The sequence below is a fragment of the Carcharodon carcharias genome, chromosome 14, assembly GCF_017639515.1.
Source record: "Carcharodon carcharias isolate sCarCar2 chromosome 14, sCarCar2.pri, whole genome shotgun sequence".
NCBI classification, from domain to species: domain Eukaryota; kingdom Metazoa; phylum Chordata; class Chondrichthyes; order Lamniformes; family Lamnidae; genus Carcharodon; species Carcharodon carcharias.
Genome location: NC_054480.1, coordinates 145,104,937 through 145,128,463, shown reverse-complemented (window position 1 = coordinate 145,128,463; position 23,527 = coordinate 145,104,937). Strand labels below are relative to the sequence as shown.

The window sequence follows — 23,527 nt, the reverse complement described above, 5'->3', positions numbered from 1 at the left end:
TATGTCGCGCTGGCACTCGCTACTCCTCCAACTCCGCACCCAGCTTCACAGGTGAGACCACAGCCATTTCACGGGGTGGGGGGGGGGGGCGGCGGTGTGGTTCGAGAGCTGCGTGCCAGGCCAGCCGTGAGGTGGGGGTGGGATGAAATGTGCTGGAGGTCAAAGGCTTCACGGGGGGTGGGGAGAAGCCTAACGCTGCGGAGTAAGGAGCAGCAGGGCCCCCCTTCCAGACCCCAAGGATGAGATTCACAGAACGGCTGAGCGCAGGCAGCTCTCAAGGCCGAGGGTGTACAGAAGATGCATGTCATTCCTCCAGGCGGGCGAGAGACAGTGCCGTTGATGCCTCCGCATGCACACGGATCTGGTGGTTCACATTGACCACGCTCTCCAGGAGTTGACACCGTGGGACCTGCGAGGACATCCTTTGCCAATGGCTCTGAAAGTCACTGCGCTTAACTTCGATGCATGTGGCTCTTTCCAGGGCTCCACTGGAGATTTCTACGGGATCACACAAGCTTCCACGCACAAGTGCATGCAGAAGGTCACGGACGCCCTCTTCGCCAAGGCCCACAATTACATGCACTTCGCTAGAGATCAAGCGAGCCCAGGCTGGCAGAGCACTGGACTTTGCAGCTATTTCTGGATTCCCCCGGTGCAGGGTGTCATCAGCTGCACTCGTGTGGCTGTAAGAGCTCCCTGGCAACAGCCCATGCAATACATCAACAGGAAAGGGTTCCACTCACTCAGTGTACAGCTGGTCTGCAAAACATGTGCAGGTTTGCGCTAGATATCCAGGATGTTGCCATGACTCCTACATCTTGAGTCAGTTGCAGATCCCAGGCATCTTCGAGGGCACAGACCACATCCAGCAGAGTCTGAAACATCACAATGCACTCACTGTATCGCTGTCTGAAGGATCAGGTGACACAGGGTCCACACTTGGTTGGGAGCCGCCAGTCTCACTGTCACCACAGGCACGGGTCCCAGTCCTCTCCAGCAAACTCCACAGCACGCTCCTCATAGCGAGTGAGGACCTTGATATCCAGCATCCCCAACGTCACCCCCACACCGGTGCAGGATCTCTCCCTCTATAATCGAATCCCTTTATTATCATCAATCACATTCTCTCAAAGCCTAAGCTTTCCAATGCCAGGTCTCAGCTGTCTAACTCTGTCCTGGTAACTAAGGGCAGGGGGTTTTAACTCAGGGTGGGATTTGGACAAGTGGGAGCCTGGGCAGGAGGTAAAATCTCCCCAGCTCAGCAGCGGGTGGCTCGGGGGGAGGTGAACTCCTGGGCCTCATGCGTATCGACTCAGTCAGACTCCCACCGAAAACCAGCAGGAAGAGGCACCTGGTCAGAAAGTTGGAGCCACAGTCCCAGGACATACCCAGGATTAGGAGCTTGCCAAGGGAGGGAGGGCCTCGAGGTTAAACTCCTGCTCATTCTGTCATTAAATCATAGGGAACGCGCCCATGCCTATGTCAGCAGAACTGCAGCCATTCAATCAGCACCCCAGCGTCATCACACACTCGTGCAAGATTTAGGTCAGTGGATGTGTGTGGGAGTTGGCAGAGCGCCCACTGACAATTAACACGCCTATTAAGGCCATTAAAGTTGTAATTAAATGAACATTTTCACAACCTTAGGGTTGGAGGCCAGGTGAAAAGGCCAGGCGGCCTTTGGATTTTTTGCCAAACCTCATCCGTGGACGGGATGGGGCTTCGATCAGTGATTTCAAAAAAAAAAGGAATGTTCAAACTAATCTGTGACAGGCCCCTGGTCATGTGACAGGCGAGGGGACATGTTATTAACCTTTTTAAATTCTTCATTCTTTATGTCCGAAAAGCTTCAACTCCCTCGGGGGGCTCTGTCCCTCGGGGGGCTCTGTCCCTCGGGGGGCTCTGTCCCTCGGGGGGCTCTGTCCCTCAGGGAGCTCTGTCCCTCAGGGAGCTCTGTCCCTCGGGGGGCTCTGTCCCTCGGGGGGCTCTGTCCCTCGGGGAGCTCTGTCCCTCGGGGAGCTCTGTCCCTCGGGGGGCTCTGTCCCTCGGGGGGCTCTGTCCCTCGGGGAGCTCTGTCCCTCGGGGGGCTCTGTCCCTCGGGGGGTTCTGTCCCTCGGGGGGCTCTGTCCCTCGGGGGGCTCTGTCCCTCGGGGGGCTCTGTGCCTCAGGGGGCTCTGTCCCTCGGGGGGCTCTGTCCCTCGGGGAGCTCTGTCCCTCGGGGGGCTCTGTCCCTCGGGGGGCTCTGTCCCTCGGGGGGCTCTGTCCCTCGGGGGGCTCTGTCCCTCGGGGAGTTCTGTCCCTCGGGGGGCTCTGTCCCTCGGGGGGCTCTGTCCCTCGGGGGGCTCTGTCCCTCAGGGAGCTCTGTCCCTCGGGGGGCTCTGTCCCTCGGGGAGCTCTGTCCCTCGGGGGGCTCTGTCCCTCGGGGGGCTCTGTCCCTCGGGGGGCTCTGTCCCTCGGGGAGTTCTGTCCCTCAGGGAGCTCTGTCCCTCGGGGGGTTCTGTCCCTCAGGGGGCTCTGTCCCTCGGGGGGGTTCTGTCCCTCGGGGAGCTCTGTCCCTCGGGGGGTTCTGTCCCTCGGGGAGCTCTGTCCCTCGGGGAGTTCTGTCCCTCGGGGGGTTCTGTCCCTCGGGGGGTTCTGTCCCTGAGGCGGCTCTGTCCCTCGGGGGGCTCTGTCCCTCGGGGGGCTCTGTCCCTCAGGGAGCTCTGTCCCTCGGGGGGCTCTGTCCCTCGGGGAGCTCTGTCCCTCGGGGGGCTCTGTCCCTCAGGGAGCTCTGTCCCTCGGGGGGCTCTGTCCCTCGGGGAGCTCTGTCCCTCGGGGGGCTCTGTCCCTCGGGGAGCTCTGTCCCTCGGGGAGTTCTGTCCCTCAGGGAGCTCTGTCCCTCGGGGGGCTCTGTCCCTCGGGGGGTTCTGTCCCTCAGGGAGCTCTGTCCCTCGGGGAGCTCTGTCCCTCGGGGGACTCTGTCCCTCGGGGGGTTCTGTCCCTCGGGGGGCTCTGTCCCTCGGGGGGCTCTGTCCCTCGGGGGGTTCTGTCCCTCGGGGGGTTCTGTCCCTCGGGGAGCTCTGTCCCTCAGGGAGCTCTGTCCCTCGGGGGGCTCTGTCCCTCGGGGGACTCTGTCCCTCGGGGGGTTCTGTCCCTCGGGGGGCTCTGTCCCTCGGGGGGCTCTGTCCCTCGGGGGGCTCTGTCCCTCGGGGGGTTCTGTCCCTCGGGGAGCTCTGTCCCTCAGGGAGCTCTGTCCCTCGGGGGGCTCTGTCCCTCGGGGGGCTCTGTCCCTCGGGGGGTTCTGTCCCTCAGGGAGCTCTGTCCCTCGGGGGGCTCTGTCCCTCGGGGAGCTCTGTCCCTCGGGGGGCTCTGTCCCTCGGGGGGTTCTGTCCCTCGGGGGGCTCTGTCCCTCGGGGGGCTCTGTCCCTCGGGGGGGTTCTGTCCCTCGGGGGGTTCTGTCCCTCGGGGGGCTCTGTCCCTCGGGGAGCTCTGTCCCTCGGGGGGCTCTGTCCCTCGGGGAGCTCTGTCCCTCGGGGGGCTCTGTCCCTCGGGGAGCTCTGTCCCTCGGGGAGCTCTGTCCCTCGGGGGGCTCTGTCCCTCGGGGAGCTCTGTCCCTCGGGGAGCTCTGTCCCTCGGGGGGTTCTGTCCCTCGGGGAGCTCTGTCCCTCGGGGGGCTCTGTCCCTCGGGGGGTTCTGTCCCTCGGGGGGCTCTGTCCCTCGGGGGGCTCTGTCCCTCGGGGGGCTCTGTCCCTCAGGGAGCTCTGTCCCTCGGGGGGCTCTGTCCCTCGGGGAGCTCTGTCCCTCGGGGGGCTCTGTCCCTCGGGGAGCTCTGTCCCTCGGGGAGCTCTGTCCCTCGGGGGGCTCTGTCCCTCGGGGGGCTCTGTCCCTCGGGGAGCTCTGTCCCTCGGGGGGTTCTGTCCCTCGGGGGGCTCTGTCCCTCGGGGAGCTCTGTCCCTCGGGGGGCTCTGTCGCTCGGGGGGTTCTGTCCCTCGGGGGGCTCTGTCCCTCAGGGAGCTCTGTCCCTCGGGGGGTTTTTTCCCTCAGGGAGCTCTGTCCCTCGGGGGGCTCTGTCCCTCGGGGGGCTCTGTCCCTCGGGGGGCTCTGTCCCTCGGGGGGCTCTGTCCCTCGGGGGGTTTTTTCCCTCAGGGAGCTCTGTCCCTCGGGGGGCTCTGTCCCTCGGGGGGCTCTGTCCCTCGGGGGGGTTCTGTCCCTCGGGGGGTTCTGTCCCTCGGGGGGTTCTGTCCCTCGGGGAGCTCTGTCCCTCGGGGAGCTCTGTCCATCGGGGGGTTCTGTCCCTCGGGGGGCTCTGTCCCTCGGGGGGTTTTTTCCCTCAGGGAGCTCTGTGCCTCGGGGAGCTCTGTCCCTCAGGGGGTTCTGTCCCTCGGGGGGCTCTGTCCCTCGGGGGGTTCTGTCCCTCGGGGGGTTCTGTCCCTCGGGGAGCTCTGTCCCTCGGGGGGTTCTGTCCCTCGGGGAGCTCTGTCCCTCGGGGGCTCTGTCCCTCGGGGGGTTTTTTCCCTCAGGGAGCTCTGTCCCTCGGGGGGTTCTGTCCCTCGGGGGGCTCTGTCCCTCGGGGGGCTCTGTCCCTCGGGGAGTTCTGTCCCTCAGGGAGCTCTGTCCCTCGGGGGGGTTCTGTCCCTCGGGGGGTTCTGTCCCTGAGACGGCTCTGTCCCTCGGGGGGCTCTGTCCCTCAGGGAGCTCTGTCCCTCAGGGAGCTCTGTCCCTCGGGGGGCTCTGTCCCTCAGGGAGCTCTGTCCCTCGGGGGGCTCTGTCCCTCGGGGAGCTCTGTCCCTCGGGGGGCTCTGTCCCTCAGGGAGCTCTGTCCCTCAGGGAGCTCTGTCCCTCGGGGGGTTCTGTCCCTCAGGGAGCTCTGTCCCTCGGGGGGCTCTGTCCCTCAGGGAGTTCTGTCCCTCAGGGAGCTCTGTCCCTCAGGGGGCTCTGTCCCTCGGGGGGTTCTGTCCCTCAGGGAGCTCTGTCCCTCGGGGGGCTCTGTCCCTCGGGGGGCTCTGTGCCTCGGGGGGCTCTGTCCCTCGGGGGGTTCTGTCCCTCGGGGAGCTCTGTCCCTCAGGGAGCTCTGTCCCTCGGGGGGCTCTGTCCCTCGGGGGGCTCTGTCCCTCGGGGGGTTCTGTCCCTCAGGGAGCTCTGTCCCTCGGGGGGCTCTGTCCCTCGGGGAGCTCTGTCCCTCGGGGGGCTCTGTCCCTCGGGGGGTTCTGTCCCTCGGGGGGCTCTGTCCCTCGGGGGGCTCTGTCCCTCGGGGGGGTTCTGTCCCTCGGGGGTTTCTGTCCCTCGGGGGGCTCTGTCCCTCGGGGAGCTCTGTCCCTCGGGGGGCTCTGTCCCTCGGGGAGCTCTGTCCCTCGGGGGGCTCTGTCCCTCGGGGAGCTCTGTCCCTCGGGGAGCTCTGTCCCTCGGGGGGCTCTGTCCCTCGGGGGGTTCTGTCCCTCGGGGGGCTCTGTCCCTCGGGGGGCTCTGTCCCTCGGGGGGCTCTGTCCCTCAGGGAGCTCTGTCCCTCGGGGGGCTCTGTCCCTCGGGGAGCTCTGTCCCTCGGGGGGCTCTGTCCCTCGGGGAGCTCTGTCCCTCGGGGAGCTCTGTCCCTCGGGGGGCTCTGTCCCTCGGGGGGCTCTGTCCCTCGGGGAGCTCTGTCCCTCAGGGAGCTCTGTCCCTCGGGGAGCTCTGTCCCTCGGGGAGCTCTGTCCCTCGGGGGGCTCTGTCCCTCGGGGGGGTTTCTGTCCCTCAGGGGGTTCTGTCCCTCGGGGGGTTCTGTCCCTCGGGGGGCTCTGTCCCTCAGGGAGCTCTGTCCCTCGGGGGGCTCTGTCCCTCGGTGGGGTTCTGTCCCTCAGGGGGTTCTGTCCCTCGGGGGGCTCTGTCCCTCGGGGAGCTCTGTCCCTCGGGGGGCTCTGTCCCTCGGGGGGCTCTGTCCCTCGGGGGGCTCTGTCCCTCGGGGAGCTCTGTCCCTCGGGGGGCTCTGTCCCTCGGGGGGGTTCTGTCCCTCGGGGGGCTCTGTCCCTCGGGGGGCTCTGTCCCTCGGGGGGCTCTGTCGCTCGGGGGGTTCTGTCCCTCGGGGGGCTCTGTCCCTCGGGGGGCTCTGTCCCTCGGGGGGCTCTGTCCCTCGGGGGGTTTTTTCCCTCAGGGAGCTCTGTCCCTCGGGGGGCTCTGTCCCTCGGGGGGCTCTGTCCCTCGGGGGGGTTCTGTCCCTCGGGGGGTTCTGTCCCTCGGGGGGTTCTGTCCCTCGGGGAGCTCTGTCCCTCGGGGAGCTCTGTCCATCGGGGAGCTCTGTCCCTCGGGGGGCTCTGTCCCTCGGGGGGCTCTGTCCCTCAGGGAGCTCTGTCCCTCAGGGGGTTCTGTCCCTCGGGGGGCTCTGTCCCTCGGGGGGTTTTTTCCCTCAGGGAGCTCTGTCCCTCGGGGAGCTCTGTCCCTCAGGGGGTTCTGTCCCTCGGGGGGCTCTGTCCCTCGGGGGGTTCTGTCCCTCGGGGAGCTCTGTCCCTCGGGGGGCTCTGTCCCTCGGGGGGCTCTGTCCCTCGGGGGGTTCTGTCCCTCGGGGGGCTCTGTCCCTCGGGGAGCTCTGTCCCTCGGGGGGTTTTTTCCCTCGGGGGGCTCTGTCCCTCGGGGAGCTCTGTCCCTCGGGGGGTTCTGTCCCTCGGGGGGCTCTGTCCCTCGGGGAGCTCTGTCCCTCGGGGGGTTTTTTCCCTCAGGGAGCTCTGTGCCTCGGGGAGCTCTGTCCCTCGGGGGCTCTGTCCCTCGGGGGGTTTTTTCCCTCAGGGAGCTCTGTCCGTCGGGGGGTTCTGTCCCTCGGGGGGCTCTGTCCCTCAGGGAGCTCTGTCCCTCGGGGGGCTCTGTCCCTCGGGGGGGTTTCTGTCCCTCAGGGGGTTCTGTCCCTCGGGGAGCTCTGTCCCTCGGGGAGCTCTGTCCCTCGGGGAGCTCTGTCCCTCGGGGAGTTCTGTCCCTCGGGGGGCTCTGTCCCTCAGGGAGCTCTGTCCCTCGGGGAGCTCTGTCCCTCGGGGGGTTCTGTCCCTCGGGGGGCTCTGTCCCTCGGGGAGCTCTGTCCCTCGGGGAGCTCTGTCCCTCGGGGGGCTCTGTCCCTCGGGGGGGTTTCTGTCCCTCAGGGGGTTCTGTCCCTCGGGGGGTTCTGTCCCTCGGGGGGCTCTGTCCCTCGGGGAGCTCTGTCCCTCGGGGGGCTCTGTCCCTCAGGGAGCTCTGTCCCTCAGGGGGTTCTGTCCCTCGGGGGGCTCTGTCCCTCGGGGGGTTTTTTCCCTCAGGGAGCTCTGTCCCTCGGGGAGCTCTGTCCCTCAGGGGGTTCTGTCCCTCGGGGGGCTCTGTCCCTCGGGGGGCTCTGTCCCTCGGGGGGCTCTGTCCCTCGGGGGGCTCTGTCCCTCGGGGGGTTCTGTCCCTCGGGGGGCTCTGTCCCTCGGGGAGCTCTGTCCCTCGGGGGGTTTTTTCCCTCGGGGGGCTCTGTCCCTCGGGGAGCTCTGTCCCTCGGGGGGTTCTGTCCCTCGGGGGGCTCTGTCCCTCGGGGAGCTCTGTCCCTCGGGGGGTTTTTTCCCTCAGGGAGCTCTGTGCCTCGGGGAGCTCTGTCCCTCGGGGGCTCTGTCCCTCGGGGGGTTTTTTCCCTCAGGGAGCTCTGTCCGTCGGGGGGTTCTGTCCCTCGGGGGGCTCTGTCCCTCGGGGAGCTCTGTCCCTCGGGGGGCTCTGTCCCTCGGGGGGGTTTCTGTCCCTCAGGGGGTTCTGTCCCTCGGGGAGCTCTGTCCCTCGGGGAGCTCTGTCCCTCGGGGAGCTCTGTCCCTCGGGGAGTTCTGTCCCTCGGGGGGCTCTGTCCCTCGGGGAGCTCTGTCCCTCGGGGAGCTCTGTCCCTCGGGGGGTTCTGTCCCTCGGGGGGCTCTGTCCCTCGGGGGGCTCTGTCCCTCGGGGGGGTTTCTGTCCCTCAGGGGGTTCTGTCCCTCGGGGAGCTCTGTCCCTCGGGGAGCTCTGTCCCTCGGGGAGCTCTGTCCCTCAGGGGGTTCTGTCCCTCGGGGGGGTTTCTGTCCCTCGGGGGGCTCTGTCCCTCGGGGAGCTCTGTCCCTCGGGGGGCTCTGTCCCTCGGGGAGCTCTGTCCCTCGGGGGGTTCTGTCCCTCGGGGAGCTCTGTCCCTCGGGGGGTTCTGTCCCTCGGGGGGCTCTGTCCCTCGGGGGGTTCTGTCCCTCAGGGAGCTCTGTCCCTCGGGGAGCTCTGTCCCTCGGGGGGTTCTGTCCCTCAGGGAGCTCTGTCCCTCGGGGGGCTCTGTCCCTCGGGGGGCTCTGTCCCTCGGGGGGCTCTGTCCCTCGGGGAGCTCTGTCCCTCAGGGAGCTCTGTCCCTCGGGGGGCTCTGTCCCTCGGGGGGCTCTGTCCCTCGGGGGGCTCTGTCCCTCGGGGGGCTCTGTCCCTCGGGGGGCTCTGTCCCTCGGGGAGCTCTGTCCCTCGGGGGGCTCTGTCCCTCGGGGAGCTCTGTCCCTCGGGGGGCTCTGTCCCTCGGGGAGCTCTGTCCCTCAGGGAGCTCTGTCCCTCGGGGAGCTCTGTCCCTCGGGGGGCTCTGTCCCTCGGGGAGCTCTGTCCCTCGGGGGGTTCTGTCCCTCAGGGAGCTCTGTCCCTCGGGGGGTTTTTTCCCTCGGGGGGCTCTGTCCCTCGGGGAGCTCTGTCCCTCGGGGGGTTCTGTCCCTCGGGGGGCTCTGTCCCTCGGGGGGCTCTGTCCCTCGGGGGGTTCTGTCCCTCAGGGAGCTCTGTCCCTCGGGGGGTTTTTTCCCTCAGGGAGCTCTGTCCCTCAGGGAGCTCTGTCCCTCGGGGGGTTCTGTCCCTCGGGGGGTTTTTTCCCTCAGGGAGCTCTGTGCCTCGGGGAGTTTTTATTGAACGCACTCGCACGCATTTGCGAAGTTCCGCACTCGCCCCTCTCCCACCACTCCCACCCCTCCCAGCCCCCACACACAGTGCACGATTCACAATGGCTGCTAATTGGCCAGCCACCATGAAATAATGGTCGCGGCCCAGACCAATCACAGGCCGCAGTCCGATTCACGGCCGCTCCCGCTCGCCCCAGTAACCCACCCGAGGACCGGAAAACCATGGTCGTTGTGTCCGATTGGAAGACCCATATTCTGATTGCAACACATCATCACGCATTGTTCCACTTACCTGCAAATAAAACCAATCCATAGCACTTCTCCGTATTCCGTATTCTACAACCCCGGAGTAATATTTGCTCATTGTCAAGTGAGAATTCCTGTTCTTTCCAAAATAGTGTGCCTGTAAATGAGTGCAGGTCACAATTTGGCTTTTCACAGATTACTGTACCTGTGGAGACAATTTGCATTTATTTAAAGGCTGGTGGTAATGAAGCACCTCGTTTTAAGAAAGCAGGCCCAGCCTATTGAGGAGCCACGGACACAGAAGTAAGGTCCACCCAGGCAGAGCTTCCCCCAAAATTTAGAAATTTAGTGTGAGATTGAATTTAAATTATTTAGTTATTTAAATGTGGGTTTAGCTTCCATTACCCTCAAAATCGTAACTCATAAAATTGGGCAACTGGAGAATCAGACACATAAGGGCTGGCACCTGATTTTCATCGGCACAGTGCTGCTCCCAGGGCCCCACCTACTGGTTTATAGAAACCTTAGGATAACATGACTTCAAAATAGATAGGCCCCCTAGACAAGCATCCGTAGTCCAAGATCTTACAGGTTAACAGAGATTTTAATTTAAAATTTCACCCATTTTGTTTAATATTTTGGTTCAAGATTTAAACATTAGGGAACTTTGGGTTTGCAGATGTAATACAGTACGTTCCTTATCATTCCCAAATCAACATCAGTTTATCCTCTGCAACACAAGGCAATGCTTATGGTTAAATAGGAGGTTATAAATTGAGAATTTATGGAACGAGGAAAGACCCTCCAAGTCCATCAATCCTGTTCTTCTGCAGACCGTGTTCTGTTGAAAACTTTCCAAACCAGTCAAACTCGGGCGATGGTTCTGCAGCCGTGGTTAACACTCACCATTAAACTGTGCTAGTTGGTCCAAGGTGTTCACCTCATTGTGTGTGACACTCAGTGCTTGTCTGTACTTAAGGTTGGTTTCACTGAAAGCAAAATAGTTTTCTATTATAAAGCTGTTTAATTGATCAGTCGATATTTCAATGAATGCTGTCAGGCTGCACAAATTGATGAAAACCTAGTGCCACTGATAGGCCTTGTCATTGGAGAGATTTGATGACATCAACAGATATTCCAGGCACTATGATATTTTTACTCAAAGAGTTGGAATAAAAGTAGATGGAGAGATGTCACAGTTATTCACTATAGCGGTGGAAGCAGAGCCTTTGATAAGACAGAGCTCGCTCGATTTGATTAACAAGGGGGCGATAGGTTATCGGGGGTAGGCAGAAATGTGGGTTTGAGATTACATTCAGATCAGCCATGATCTTATTGAATGGAGGAGTAGGCTCGAGGGGCCTAGCAGCCGACTCCTGCTCCATGAGACCATAGACATACGAGTAGAAGTAGGTCATTTGGCCCATCGAGTCTGCTCTGCCATTCAGTGAGATCATGGCTGATCTGATAATCCTCAATCCACTTTCCTGTCTTTTCCCCATAACCCTTGGTTCCCTGACTGATTAAAAACATGTCTATCTCAGCCTTGAATATACTTAATGACCCAGCCTCTACATCCCTCTGTGGTAAAGAATTCCACAGATTCACTATCCTTTGAGAGAAGAAACTCCTCCTCATCTCTGTCTTAAATAGGCAACCCCTTACTCTGAGATTATGCCCTCTGATCCTAGACTCTCCCACAAGTGAAAACAACCTCTCAGCATCTACCCTGTCAAGCCCCCTAAGAATCTTATATGTTTCAATAAGATCACCTCTCATTCTTCTAAACTCCAATGAGTACAGGCCCAACCTACTCAGCCTCTCCTCATAAGAATATCCCCCCATATCCGGTATCAACCTAGTGAACCTTCTCTGAACTGCCTACAATGGCAGCATATCTTCCCTTAGATAAGGGGGCTAAAACTGTTCACAGTATTCTAGATGTGGTCTAACTAGCGCCTTATATAGTTTTAGCGAGACTTCCCTATTTCTATACTCCATTCCATTTGATCTAAAGGCCAACATTCCATTTGCCTTCCCTATTACCTGCTGAACTTGTATGTTAGCTTTTTGGGATTCATGCATGAGGACCCCCAAATCCCTCTGTGCTGCAGCTTTCTGCAGTCTTTCTCCATTTAAATAATATTCAGCTCTTCTATTCTTCCTGCCAAAGTGCAGAACCTCACATTTCCCATTCCATCTGCCAAGTTTTTGCCTACTCAATTAACCTGTCTATATCCCTCTGTAGACTCTCTATGTCATCCTAACCACTTGCCTTCCCACCTATTGTTGTGTCATCTGCAAACTTGGTGATAGTACATTCATTTCCCTCATCTAAGTCATTAATATATATTGTAAATAATTGTGGCCCCAGCACTGATCCCTGTGGCACTCCACTAGTTACACGTTGCCATCCTGAAAATACCCCATTTATCCCAACTCTCTGTCTTCTATTAGTTAGCCAACCCTCAATCCATGCGTAAAACTACTCTATGTTCCTAATTCCTATGTTAGTATGAAAGGCTGGGTATGGAATGGGAGAGTCTGGAGAAAAGAATAGGCAGAAGGCAGTCTAACAGTTCTCTTTGGTTGCACAGTGCAGGAAGTGTCATTACTTATCACTCAAGAGCTTCCTATGACCGGGTCACATATTGGGAACTCAGACGCAGAGGTGAGTGTGTTCCATTTGTAACCGTTGTAATTTTCCCTCAATTTATATGGGTTGTAAACTAGACATGCTGACCTTAGCACTTGAATAACTGATATCTGTTCCTTTCACAAGAAGCTCTGCATTGAAATGATCAAATCTTCAAAGTTAACCCTAAATGCACCGTACACATTTATGCAAATGGCCAAAATAGTCTGCATCCATCTAGGCAATGGGTATCATTGCTGAGAAGTGGAATGTTTCAGCAAAGAAATCGCTCCTCAAATCATAAAATGAAGAGTGTTAAAAGAAAATAGCACGATTAGGTAACAACTTTTATAATAAGAAGGTAATAGAATTGTGGAAAAAATTACCAGAGTTTGGACAGGTCTGGAGGAAATAGGATATTGAGCTAATTGTCCCAAAGTACAGTAAAGAAACTTGTGGCTGGTTGGGAAAGATCGGCAAGCTGGACCAATGGTCTTCTACTGCCCAAAATATTATTAGTCGCCGTGACTTAAGTAAGTAAGTTGTGTTCCTGGGACAAGCGGGTGCTATTCATATTGAGCAGGTTTCTCAGCAGCTCGAATTGGAGGCTCTTATGCATGGTGATGCATGGGTTTCTGAATGTGCCAGACACACCACTGACCAAAGACAAAGGTAGCTAAGAAACTGAAACCAACTTAATGTCATTAATGATTTAGCTGTACACTGGGAATGTTCCCTGTAGCAATACCACTGTCAGGATAGGAAGCAGAATTCCATAATTCCTGAACACAACAAATGCAGGACAATTACATGTAAATAACAATCAGCAAATGTAGAAACCTTACCCATCGATCTCAGCTGTTTCAACATAACACAGGCTATTTGGCTCCGAACTAGACAGCAAGAAGAGGTCAGCCTAGGAGAACCACAAAAATGAATACTGTTTGAGATACTTAAGCACTATAGCTGTGGAGAATTAATAATGGATATCTTTGAAAGATAACTCACCGGAACAAAGTCATCCTTCTTCAGACAAACCACATCACCTACTTGGAGTTCTTTCCATTTTGCAATCATGAAGCTATAAAAGGAATAGGTAAATCATTTCCATTTATATCATGCCTTTCATGACTTTAGGGCATCTCAAAATCCTTCATAACCAAGGAAATACTTCTGAATTTGTCACTGTTGCAATATAGGTAGTCTTGGCAGCCAGATTTCATGCAGCAAGGTCCCTCAAACAGCAATCGGATACAGGCCCAGGCAATCTGTTTTCAGTGATGCTGCTGGATACATTAATATTGACCTGGACACCTAAAGAACTTGTCTGCTTTTCTTCAAATAGTGCCATGGAATCTTTTACATTCACCTGGGAGGGCAAGCTGGAGTTCGGTTTAATAATTCATCCTAGAGCATCTCTAACAATGCAATACACCCTCAGTACCACACTGAAGTGTCAGAAAAGATTATGTGCTCCATTCTCAGGAGAGGGACTGGAACCTCGAACCTCCTGACTCAGAGGTGAGAGTGCTAACACTTAGTCAAGGCTGACACCACATAAAATGCAATGGTGTGTTAAATGCTAGCTCTTGATACTCACTATATTGTGTCAGGGGATGATGGGCGTGCTGTTTGGCTGCTTACCTTTTCCCAAAAAGAACATCACATGGTCTGTTGTTGATCTCCCTGTCACTCTTGTGACGTACCTAACAAACACAGAGCCAAAAAATTGAGCAACTCTACTTCACCCTGCCAATGACATTTGTCTTTATACTGTAAATCATTACAAATTTAATAAATTGTCAATAATAAGTCAAAACAAAAAAGTTTTATTGTCTGTTAAAGGAATATATACACATCTGCCAAGTTACAAATATTATTTGTGTTGATTAAATAAATAGCACATCTAATTGAAACACTGGAAGGTCCCAGTGCATTCCTAATGTATTTCAGTAAGTGTAGGTCCATCATGTGAATGTAATTATAAGCAACATGTTATCTGTGACAAGTTAATGTGTATCACACAAAGCAGCATGAACGATTGCATGTGTAAAGGAAATAAGCAATGATGAAAGGCTGCAGAAGCCCAAAGCTCTACAATCAATAAAGGAGAAAGCTGTGGAGGGATCTCATTGTGCTGAATGAAATTTTATATGGCTTGACTAAAATAAACTCAGAATATTATTTCAAAATAAATCAAAGCAGGACCAGAGGGGATCTCAAAGTGAATTGGGGTGGGGGTGTGGAATTAATACCACCCACCCACAAGCTGGACATAACTGATCCTGCAAAAGGAGCCAATCTACCAACAAAAGCTTCTGCTTTTATCCAGGCCACACTTCTTTCCTCTTGATGTAGTCCTTTGACATGATGGCCCAACTGACGTCCTTCTGTGCTTTAAATCCTATGTTCTATAGGATGAGTATTTCAAATATATTCTTTGTCTAGCAGGTTGGTTCCAAGAAGATGGTATGACCAAAATAATTTACATTTTTCAGCATTACCCTCCTCCTTTTTGAAAATATAACCAAACCAGTGGCAAGACAGTAACATAGTGGTAATGTTGCTGGACTAGAAATCCAGAGCTAAACCCAGCTAATGCTCTGGGGTTGTGGGTCCAAATCCCGAATTCCCACCATAGCATCTAATAGAATTTAAATTCAGTTAATAAATCTGGCATATAAAGCTAGCCTCAGTAATGGTGACCATGAAACTATCCTTGATTGTCATAAAAACCCACCTTGTTCACCAATGCCCTGGAGGGGCACTGTTTCTGTAGTCTAGTGGTTATCGTGTTTACCTCATGAAAGCTCCTTGGTTTGAAACCTGGTAGAGATGCTGTTAAAACTAATGCCCTTGAGGGAAGGAAATCTGACATCTTTGCCTGGTCTGGCCTAGATGTGACTCCAGACCCACACCAATGCAGGTCTCTTAACTGAAATGGCCCAGTTAGCTACTTAGTTCAAGGGCAATTAGGGTTAGGCAACAAATGCTGGCCTTGCCAGCAATGCGCACAACCCATGAAAGAAACAAAAAGTCTGTTTAAATGTGACGCCTACTTTTCCAGTATTATGTTTGCCCATTTATAGAAATCTACTTTTTAAAATTATACATGTTATATGCAGAATGCTAATCATAAGCCATTGCCTCTGTAAGAGATAGTTATAAGGCTATCCAATGATATGTAAAATGGTATATAAAACCATCTAGTATCAGAAATGGAATAAATGTAACTAAACACCAAATACTCAAAGAACAAGCAGACATTTTGAGTAAAGCTTGAGGTATATTGCAATCTCTAAAGAGTATCACTGAACAGGTTGCAAAATCTTTGTTAATCAGCCAAATTTTTCATTTCAGACATTGTCAAAGTTCTAAATTGTCTGGCATGGGCTTATCTGGACAGCATAGGAACATAAGAAATGGGAGAAGGAGAAGACCATACAGCCCATCGAGCTTGCTCCACTATTCAATATGATCATGGCTGACCATTATCCCACCCACTTCCTATATCCCTTGATTCACTGGGAGACCAAAAATCCATCTGTCTTAGTGTGAACATATCCAATGATGGTGCATCTGGGGTAGAGAATTCTGAAGAAATCCAGCCTTTTGAAGGAAGAAATTTTTCCTCACCTCAGTACTAAATGATCAGAGCCTTATCCTGAAATGTGCCCCCTTGTTCTAGATTCCCCAGCCAAAGGCAACAAAGTCTCAGTCTAGGAAATCTAGGGAATTTTGAGAACTCATAGCCAGCACATCCACTATCTCTGCAGCTATCTCCTTTGGAACTCTAGGACCAGGTCCTGGGGATTTGTCAGATTTTAGTCCCTTCAGTTCTCCACTTTTTCTCTGCTGAAATTAACTACCTTCATTTCCTCAGTCTTATTAGCCCCTAGGTTACTCTCTATTTCTGGTATGTAACTTGTGGCTTCTACTGTGAAGACACAAAATACTTCTTCAACGTCTCTGCCATCTCTACACTGTCAAGCCCCTTCCTAACTTGAACGTTTCAATGAGATCACCTCACATTCTTCTAAACTCCAAAAAATATAGACTCAATTTACTCAGCCTATCATCATAGGACAACCTCTTCATCCCAGGGACTAATCTAGTGAACTTTTGCTGTACTGACTCCAATGCAAGTATATCCTTCCTTAAATATGGAGGCCAAAAGCGCACACATATTCTAGATGTGGTCTCACCAAAACTCCGTACAATTGTAGCAAGATTTCTTTATTCTTGTTCACCAATCCCCTTGCAATTAAGGCCAGAATGCCAGTCGCTTTCCTAATTGCTTGCTGTAATTAGCTGGATGCTAACTTATCATGTTCCTTGTACAAGTACACCCAACTCCCTCTGAACATCAACATTTACAAGTTTCACACCTTTGAAAAAATATTCTGCTTTTCTATTCTTATAATCAAGTTGAATAACGACACAATTCCCCACATTATACTCCATCTGCCATCTTGTTGACCACACACTTCACTTGTCTATATTTCTTCACAGCCTCTTTGTGTCCTCCTCACAGCTTGCATTCCCTCCTGGCTTTGTATCAGCAAACTTAGATACATTACTCTTTGTCTCTTCATCCAAGTCATTAATATAGATCGTAAATAGCCGAGGGCCCAGTACTGATCCTTGCGGCACTCAACTAGTCACAGCCTGCCAACTGGACAATGACTCATTCATCCCTACTCTCTGCTACCTGTCCGTTAGTCAAACTTCTATCTATCACTCCATGAGTCCTTATGTTGTGTGTATTAATGTCTTGCGTGGCACCTTATGAATGCCTTTTGGAAACCCAAGAATACTACATCTATGATTTTTCCTTTATCTACCCTACTAGCTACATCCTCAAAAAAACTCTAATAAATTTGTCAAACAGGATTTCCCTTTTGAAAAACCTTGTTGACTTGTTCAAATCATGTAATGCTTTCCTAAGTACATTGTTAGGACTTCCTTAATAATAGGTTCCAGCACTTTCCCCATGGTTGATGTCAGGCTACCTGGCTGGTAGTTCCCTGTTCTCTCTCTCCTTTCCTGAGTAGCGGTATTATATTTGCTAACTTCTAAACTACAAGGATTGTTCCAGAATCTAGGGAGTTTTGAGAAATCATAGCCAGCACATCCACTATCTCTGCAGCTATCTCTTTTGGAACTCTAGGATGTAAGCCATCAGGTCCTGGGGATTTGTCAGATTTTAGTCCCTTCAGTTCTCTACTTTTTCTCTGCTGAAATTAACTACCTTAGTTTCCTCAGTCTTATTAGCCCCTAGGTTACTCTCTATTTCTGGTATGTAACTTGTGGCTTCTACTGTGAAGACAGACAAAATATTTCTTCAATGTCTCTGCCTTTTCCTCATTTCCCATGATAACTTCTCCTGTCTCTGCTTCTAAGGGGCCAACTTTTACTTTAATTCCTCTCTTCCTAGTTACACAATTGGAAAAGCTCTTACAATCTGTTTTTATATTCCTGGCTTGTTTACACTCATATTCTATTTTTTTCCTTTATGTCATCTTTTTGGTGGCCCTCTGCTGGTTTCTAAAACATTCCCAATCCTCAGACTTACTACTGTTGGCTGTGACATTACAAGCAGGAACAGGAGTACTCTCCCAGGCACTACAAGGAATATTTAGGACTCCCCTGTCTCAGGATACCAGGTGGAGGGCAGTAGTCAGTTGGGCTAACACTTCCATTGGCTAAACACAGGCACAGAGCTCTGAGGAAGGGTCAGAGTTCAACCTTTAGACTTCCTTTGCAGCAAAGAAAGGACACGGGACAGTCAGATAAACCTAGTAAGGACATCAACCACAAGGAATGAGAATACTCTCCCTGATATTAGTGCAGGCTCATTTCAGTGTAATTACTAATAAGGAAAGAGTCAGCAGCCCTCTAATGAGGACAGTGTGGTACACCATATTATTGTCTATGTTACGCAGAATTCACTGCAAATTCTGCTCATTCAGATTTTATTTGGAAAATAAATCAGCCTGTCGGTTTATAATTGCCTGTCCAGAAGAACCAACAGTCCACTTTTGAAAGATGAGAGAAATACACACAGAGGCATGGGCATGTTTAAGATAGCTAATTCACATAACAAGGGGTTTCATTGTTACAATGCCAGTATATGGATTAACAAAAAAAAAAGTACAGCCTCTTGTGTGTAAATGGAGTCATTACAGGACTTTGGCAGACCCTATTGTAAATGTTGTGGAGCGTCTGTAAGAGGACATTGAAGCCGTGAAGCTAACTAGTGTTCCCCTTTCACCATATTTGTTTCCATTTTAAACAGAAGCCTCTAGCACTGAGATCTGTTTTTGAAAGTGGAAGTTCAGGGATCAAAGCAAAATCAGTCTGGATGGGCCCTTCTGACAGCTATTGGTGAAGTAACTGAATGCAGTAAAACTGAGGACCAAATATTTTCAGTGCAACATATGGAGAAGCGGGAGGTAGAGAAAAGACTGGATTCAGAGACAGAAGTGCAAAGGGGCTAAGGATGGGCTGTTTTCATGTCGATGTTTTTAAACAGAAATAGTAGTAACAAAATCCTAACAATTATCAGAAAATAGTCCCAGAGGGCAGAAATTAATCCAGGTGACAGGGATCTTGCCACTGGTTGGAGAGCTGGCGAGAACCCCAGGTTGCCTCCTTTGGGGGAAGCCTGCCGTGTTAAGTAAGTGACCAACAGCAGGCCTTCCCCAGAATCAAAGAACAAAGGAGGCGGAAATCCCACCCCGTGAGAGCTGCCGGCCAATCAGAGCCCAGCACACTGTCGCCAGCACCACCGGGGGAGCACTGGAGGAAGACATTAAATTCCGCCCAAGCAATAACAGCTGGGGAATGTTGAAGATTCAATTTCTTGACCAAGATCATGGGTTTATAACATATCATATTTAACACAAACCATATAATAAATTGGAACTTAATACTTGGCACTATTTATGGTGCAGGATTTCTTATAATAGATGAGTAACAACTGTAATATTCAGTAAGTTCATCTATGTTCCTGTCCAAGGATTATACAGCCTAAGCTGGGGGAGCTTACTTTGGAGCCAAGATTGGGATTTGAAAACATATCTCTTGATAAAGCCCAGAACTTGGTTATTGAAGCTATTGGTCCTCCTATTAACCATATGGTTGCATATTGGGTTAAAACCTTGGCTAAGGGTTTTGTCACCCAGCCTAATATCCCCTTTGGCTCTGTGTTAATTATTGTCTGATAACGCTCCTACGAAGGCCTTTGAGACATTTTACTACATTCAAGGTACAATGTAATTGTTGTTAGCCGATAACAGATGGAGAAGTACTCACAACGTCATCAATGATATCCTTAATTGCTGTTATTCCCAGAACAAAGGTGAGTGGAATCAGCGTTGTATACCAAGGCAAAGTAGCAATAGCAGGGATAGCCTAAACATTAGAAAGAACATTCAAATGAGAAGGAAGGTATTTTCAAATCTGGCAACAGATTCCTGATAAATCTTTGGGTTTGTGTCCCAATTTCTCTCTCATCCAACAGGATTTATATGGAGCAGCACTGAAATTGGAACCAAAAATTCTCAGACTTTCGGGATAACTCAAATTAATTTTCACTGCCACACATTTCATTCTGTACAGGATGTACAGCAGAAAATATTGGTTTCTCTGGCCCATTCCATAAGGGAAGATTACAACTCCCCTCTGATAGGCAAGTGATATGAGATCCGACTTACCTTCTTGCTGAGGTAGGAGACCGGGAACTCCAAGTCCCGGCAGGCATCGAGGGTTTTGCACATGCACGGATTGGGAGCGGGTGACACATGCGCAATCCAGCATTTTGTCGTTCTATAGGTCAAGCTTGGGCCCAGTGTGCCTGCGTATAATAGAAATGGTGCAAAAACTCTGATCATGTGACCAGGGAGCAGGGCAACATAATCGTGAAGAGTCCCAAACAACGGACAGGGAGAGGGGACAGGGAGGGGTGCCAAGGAAGAGTCCCAGACAGGGGAGAGGGAGAGGCCCCAGTTAAGAAGAAAAGAGAGAGGAGCAGTGAAAGAGGCTCCAAGCAGAAAAAAAGGGCCACCGTTGGCAGACTTTAAATAATGCGGACTTGGGAGAAATCCTGAAGATCTAAGAAGGCAGCAGAAGGTTGATGACTCTATGCTGTGGGCCGTTGGGGTAAAGTCACCTCTTGGAGCAATAGTATTCTGCTTGGCCTGGCCAATGAGTTGAAGTTGTGCTTGTGAGTTGATGTTGAGCACAGACACAGGAATCCAGAGCAACAGAGCCTCAGGAGACGAGACTGAAACCCTGAGAGGTGGACCGTCATTCTGGCCACCTGAGCTAGAGCAATATTTGGAGATAATTGGTGGTTTTCTTCTCTTAGCAAGTGTCTTGAATCTCAAACTTTGTCTAATCTAAATAAAAAGTTATTGGTCCCCAACTGAATCATTTAGGGGTGTGGTCCAGGGTCATAACACAAGTCATGATTACTTTAGCAAATTACAATACACAAGTTATTCCACTGAGAACATCCGCCAGTGCCCCACCACCACCGCACCCCCCCCACCCCCCCCAACCACCCTGAACTGACTATTGTTTATTGCCTTAAAAAATTACAAGTGGCCAAATTGTACAGGGGTGCGGAGGGGCGTATCGCTCATGCTTGCATTAGAAAAGTTGGTTGCGAGCTGACTTTTAAAAAAAGGCTGCCCCACAGAGAGTGGGACTTCTGCCACTCAGTGGAAGGAAGTCCCGCCCTCAAGAGCTGCTGGCCAATCTGATTGGCCAGTCGCTCTCGCAGTACAGCTCCAGAAATCAATAGTGGGCACTGCTAGAACTGCAAGAAGTCCCCCTGAAGAAGACAGTGTACTTTAAGGGGTTAATTAGAACAGTGTGATATGCTAATAAGATAGTATGCATTATTACAGTAAGTGATGCAATGTCTTATGACCTTGCTGTCTCTTATAGACTTCATGGCAAGTTGGAATCACTCCAAGATGTTTCTCAATAAAGTGAATTTTTCCTTACCTTAGCAGATTCTAAATATTCTGTGTGAGCACAGCAAGAACACGAATATTACAGACAGAATGGAGCTTGGAAATAGGTATGTCGGGCCTCTTTGGGCAGGGACAGATCAGGCACCCTAGGGAGGGGTGTGTGGGGTGGAGAGGTTTTGGAGGCCAGACAATGAGGGGCAAAATGGGGTACATTCTTAGAAAGGCATGCCCCAGATGTGCCCCCAAAAGATGTACCAGCAACCGCCGACTTTCTTCCCACCCTTTCACCAACCTTGGTGAAATAAAATGGTCTTCCCACTCTCACCTGCCTTCCATTGCCCAGCATATTATAGCATTGGAGGTGGATTGATGTCCTTAACTGGCCACTTATGGGCTTCAATAGGCCTCAATAGTGGGCAGGCTAGTGGGCACCTTACCCACTTCACCCACCCCCTGTATTATGGGTACTGGGCTGGGGGTGAGTGGGAACATGGTGGGCTACCCACCCATCATATTCTGTGTGCCTCCTCCGCCCATTGAAAACATGCCCGACGGGTGAGCTGTAAACTCCAGTCCAAGAGTTCTGCAGTGTCTTGGTGGGTATAGGTTCTACCTGATATAAGAAGGTCTCAGTTTCAATCTGCTAGATTAGCTGATTTAAGTCAGGGCAGCAGTTGAAGAGGTAGAGGTCCCTCACCTGTAATAGCAGAAGAAAGAAACTGGCCAGCTTTGCCACTCTTGGCTGCCATGCAGTAGCCCCTGTTAGATGCTGCATGTGTTGGCAATATCATGTCAAATATTATGCTCTTCATTGTCAATTAGCCTTAGTTAAAGGGAAATATTGCAATTACCAGGAAGTAAGGAACACAGTAATTCATGCTCAATGATGTTGGCACCCCCTTCTCCAATCCATTCTTCCGTCAAGTGAGGCTTCTCGCTGAGAGTAGTCTCACAACATTTACCCTATACTGTCTAGAAACATACATAGAAACATCAAAAATTCATGGGCATTGCAGCCCATCGTGTGTCAGCTGACCCCTTGGGGTTGCAGGGAGGAGAAGGCGGCTGGGAGGATGTCTGCCATATATGGATCTATATTCAAGTAAGAGTCAGTGGCCAGGGACATCCTCAGAAGATTCTTGAGTGAAAGACCAGCAGAAGATCCAGACACAGATGCCAAGGAGAGTTTTGGCTGATCTCCCACCATGGTTACAGCAGGAGATCAGGAGAAGCCCCAAGAAAAATTCCATGTGGGTCTCTTCAGAAAAGGAACAAAGAGGAGGAAAACATGGAATTGATCACCTGCAATATAATTTAATAAAAGTAAATGTGGAAAACTAGTCTCAAGCTACTGAAAGCACCTTTCAGTGTGATCAATATAAAATATCAAGGTCTTGACCACAAATTACCAAGGCTGAGACTCTGGTGCAGTACTGAAGAGTGCTGTACTGTCTTTCCAATGAGTCATTAAACCGAGGTCCCGTCTACTCTCGCAGGTGAAGATAAAAGATCCCAGGGCACTATTCTGAAGAAGGGCAGGAGAGTTACCCCTGGTGTCCTGGCCAATATTTATCACTCAATCTGCATCACAGAAACAGGCTGTCTGGTCATTTTCACATTGCTGTGAGTGAGAATTTGCTGTGTGCAAACTTGCTGGTCTGTTTTCTACATTGACTACACTTCAAAAGTATTCCATTGGCTGCAGAGCACTTTGGGATGTCCTGTGGTTGTGAGAGGCGCTATGTAAATGAAAGTTTTTTTTTAAGAAGTGCCATTTTGGATTATCTGTTCGAGTCCTTGGGTGGGGCTTATCTCCTGAATTCTGAGTCACTCTAACAGTCGGTTAAAAACATTCAATCAGCGATTTGATAAGAAAAGCAACTGTGTGGGGGAAAAAATAGATCTGTATCACATTTTTCTAATTTATTTGTGAGATATAGGTGTCACTGACTGGGCCAGCGTTTATTGCCCATCCCTAATTGCCCTCGAGAAGGTGGTGGTGAGCAGCCTTCTTGAACCGCTGCAGTCCATGTGGTGTAGGTACATCCACAGTGCTGTTAGGGAGTTAGTTCCAGCATTTTGACCCAGTGACAGTGAAAGAACAGCGATATATTTCCAGGACGTTGTGAGACTTGCAAATGAATTTCCAGGTGGTGGCACTTCCATGCGTCTGCTCCCCTTGTCCTTCTAAGAGGACACGGGTTTGGAAGGTGCCATTGAAGACATTTTGGCAAGTTGTATCTTGTAAATGGTGCTCACTAGAGGCTCAGTGTGTCAGTGGTGGAGAGAGTGAACATTTAGGCTGGTGAATGGGGTGCAGGTCAAACAGGCTGCTTTGTTGTGGATGGTATCGAACTTCTTGAGTGTTGTTGGAGCTGCACCTACCCAGATGAGTGGAGAGTGTTGCATCACATTCTTGACTTTTCCTTGGGGATGGCGGACAGGCTTTGGGAAGTTGAGGTTAGTTGCTACAGAATTCCCAGCCTCTGATCTGCTCTCGTATGTGAATATCAGGTGAATTTCCTTATTGTTTTTGGTGTTTTAGCTGTGCCGAAGCAGTATAGGAATGAGCATTGGGTCAAACTCATTTCAAATCCATGTGTGCCTTTAAAACACTGCTCCCATGTTTCCCTGTCCTTCCTGAGCCTCCCTGCAATCTGTCTGTCGAGTCCCCACAGCCTTATTTACACATGCTGCTGCATGTTTCCTGAGTTTTGAATTGCTAATGGCTTTTAGTGGATTAAACTGAGATTGATGAAGTGCAGCCAATGCCAGGAGCAGCTGGTCAAAGCAGAAGGTGAGGAGTGCCTGGTACAGCAGGATCTGGAGATTTTTGAATGCCG

At 52.0% G+C, this 23,527-nt stretch overlaps 1 protein-coding gene across 3 annotated transcripts in view; it reads right to left on the bottom strand.

Annotated features, from left to right (window-relative positions):
- LOC121287241 (phospholipid-transporting ATPase IC-like) overlaps window positions 1-23,527 on the bottom strand; it is a 126,645-nt gene that overhangs the window by 70,804 nt on the left and 32,314 nt on the right. For all 3 annotated transcript variants that reach the window (XM_041204939.1, XM_041204940.1, XM_041204941.1), the window contains exons 5-10: window positions 19,018-19,116; window positions 13,345-13,406; window positions 12,709-12,781; window positions 12,546-12,616; window positions 9,972-10,054; window positions 9,112-9,270 (exon numbers count right to left, since the gene is read on the bottom strand). In XM_041204939.1, the coding sequence (XP_041060873.1) occupies window positions 9,112-9,270; window positions 9,972-10,054; window positions 12,546-12,616; window positions 12,709-12,781; window positions 13,345-13,406; window positions 19,018-19,116 (547 nt within the window). The remainder of the gene's footprint in view (window positions 1-9,111; window positions 9,271-9,971; window positions 10,055-12,545; window positions 12,617-12,708; window positions 12,782-13,344; window positions 13,407-19,017; window positions 19,117-23,527) is intronic.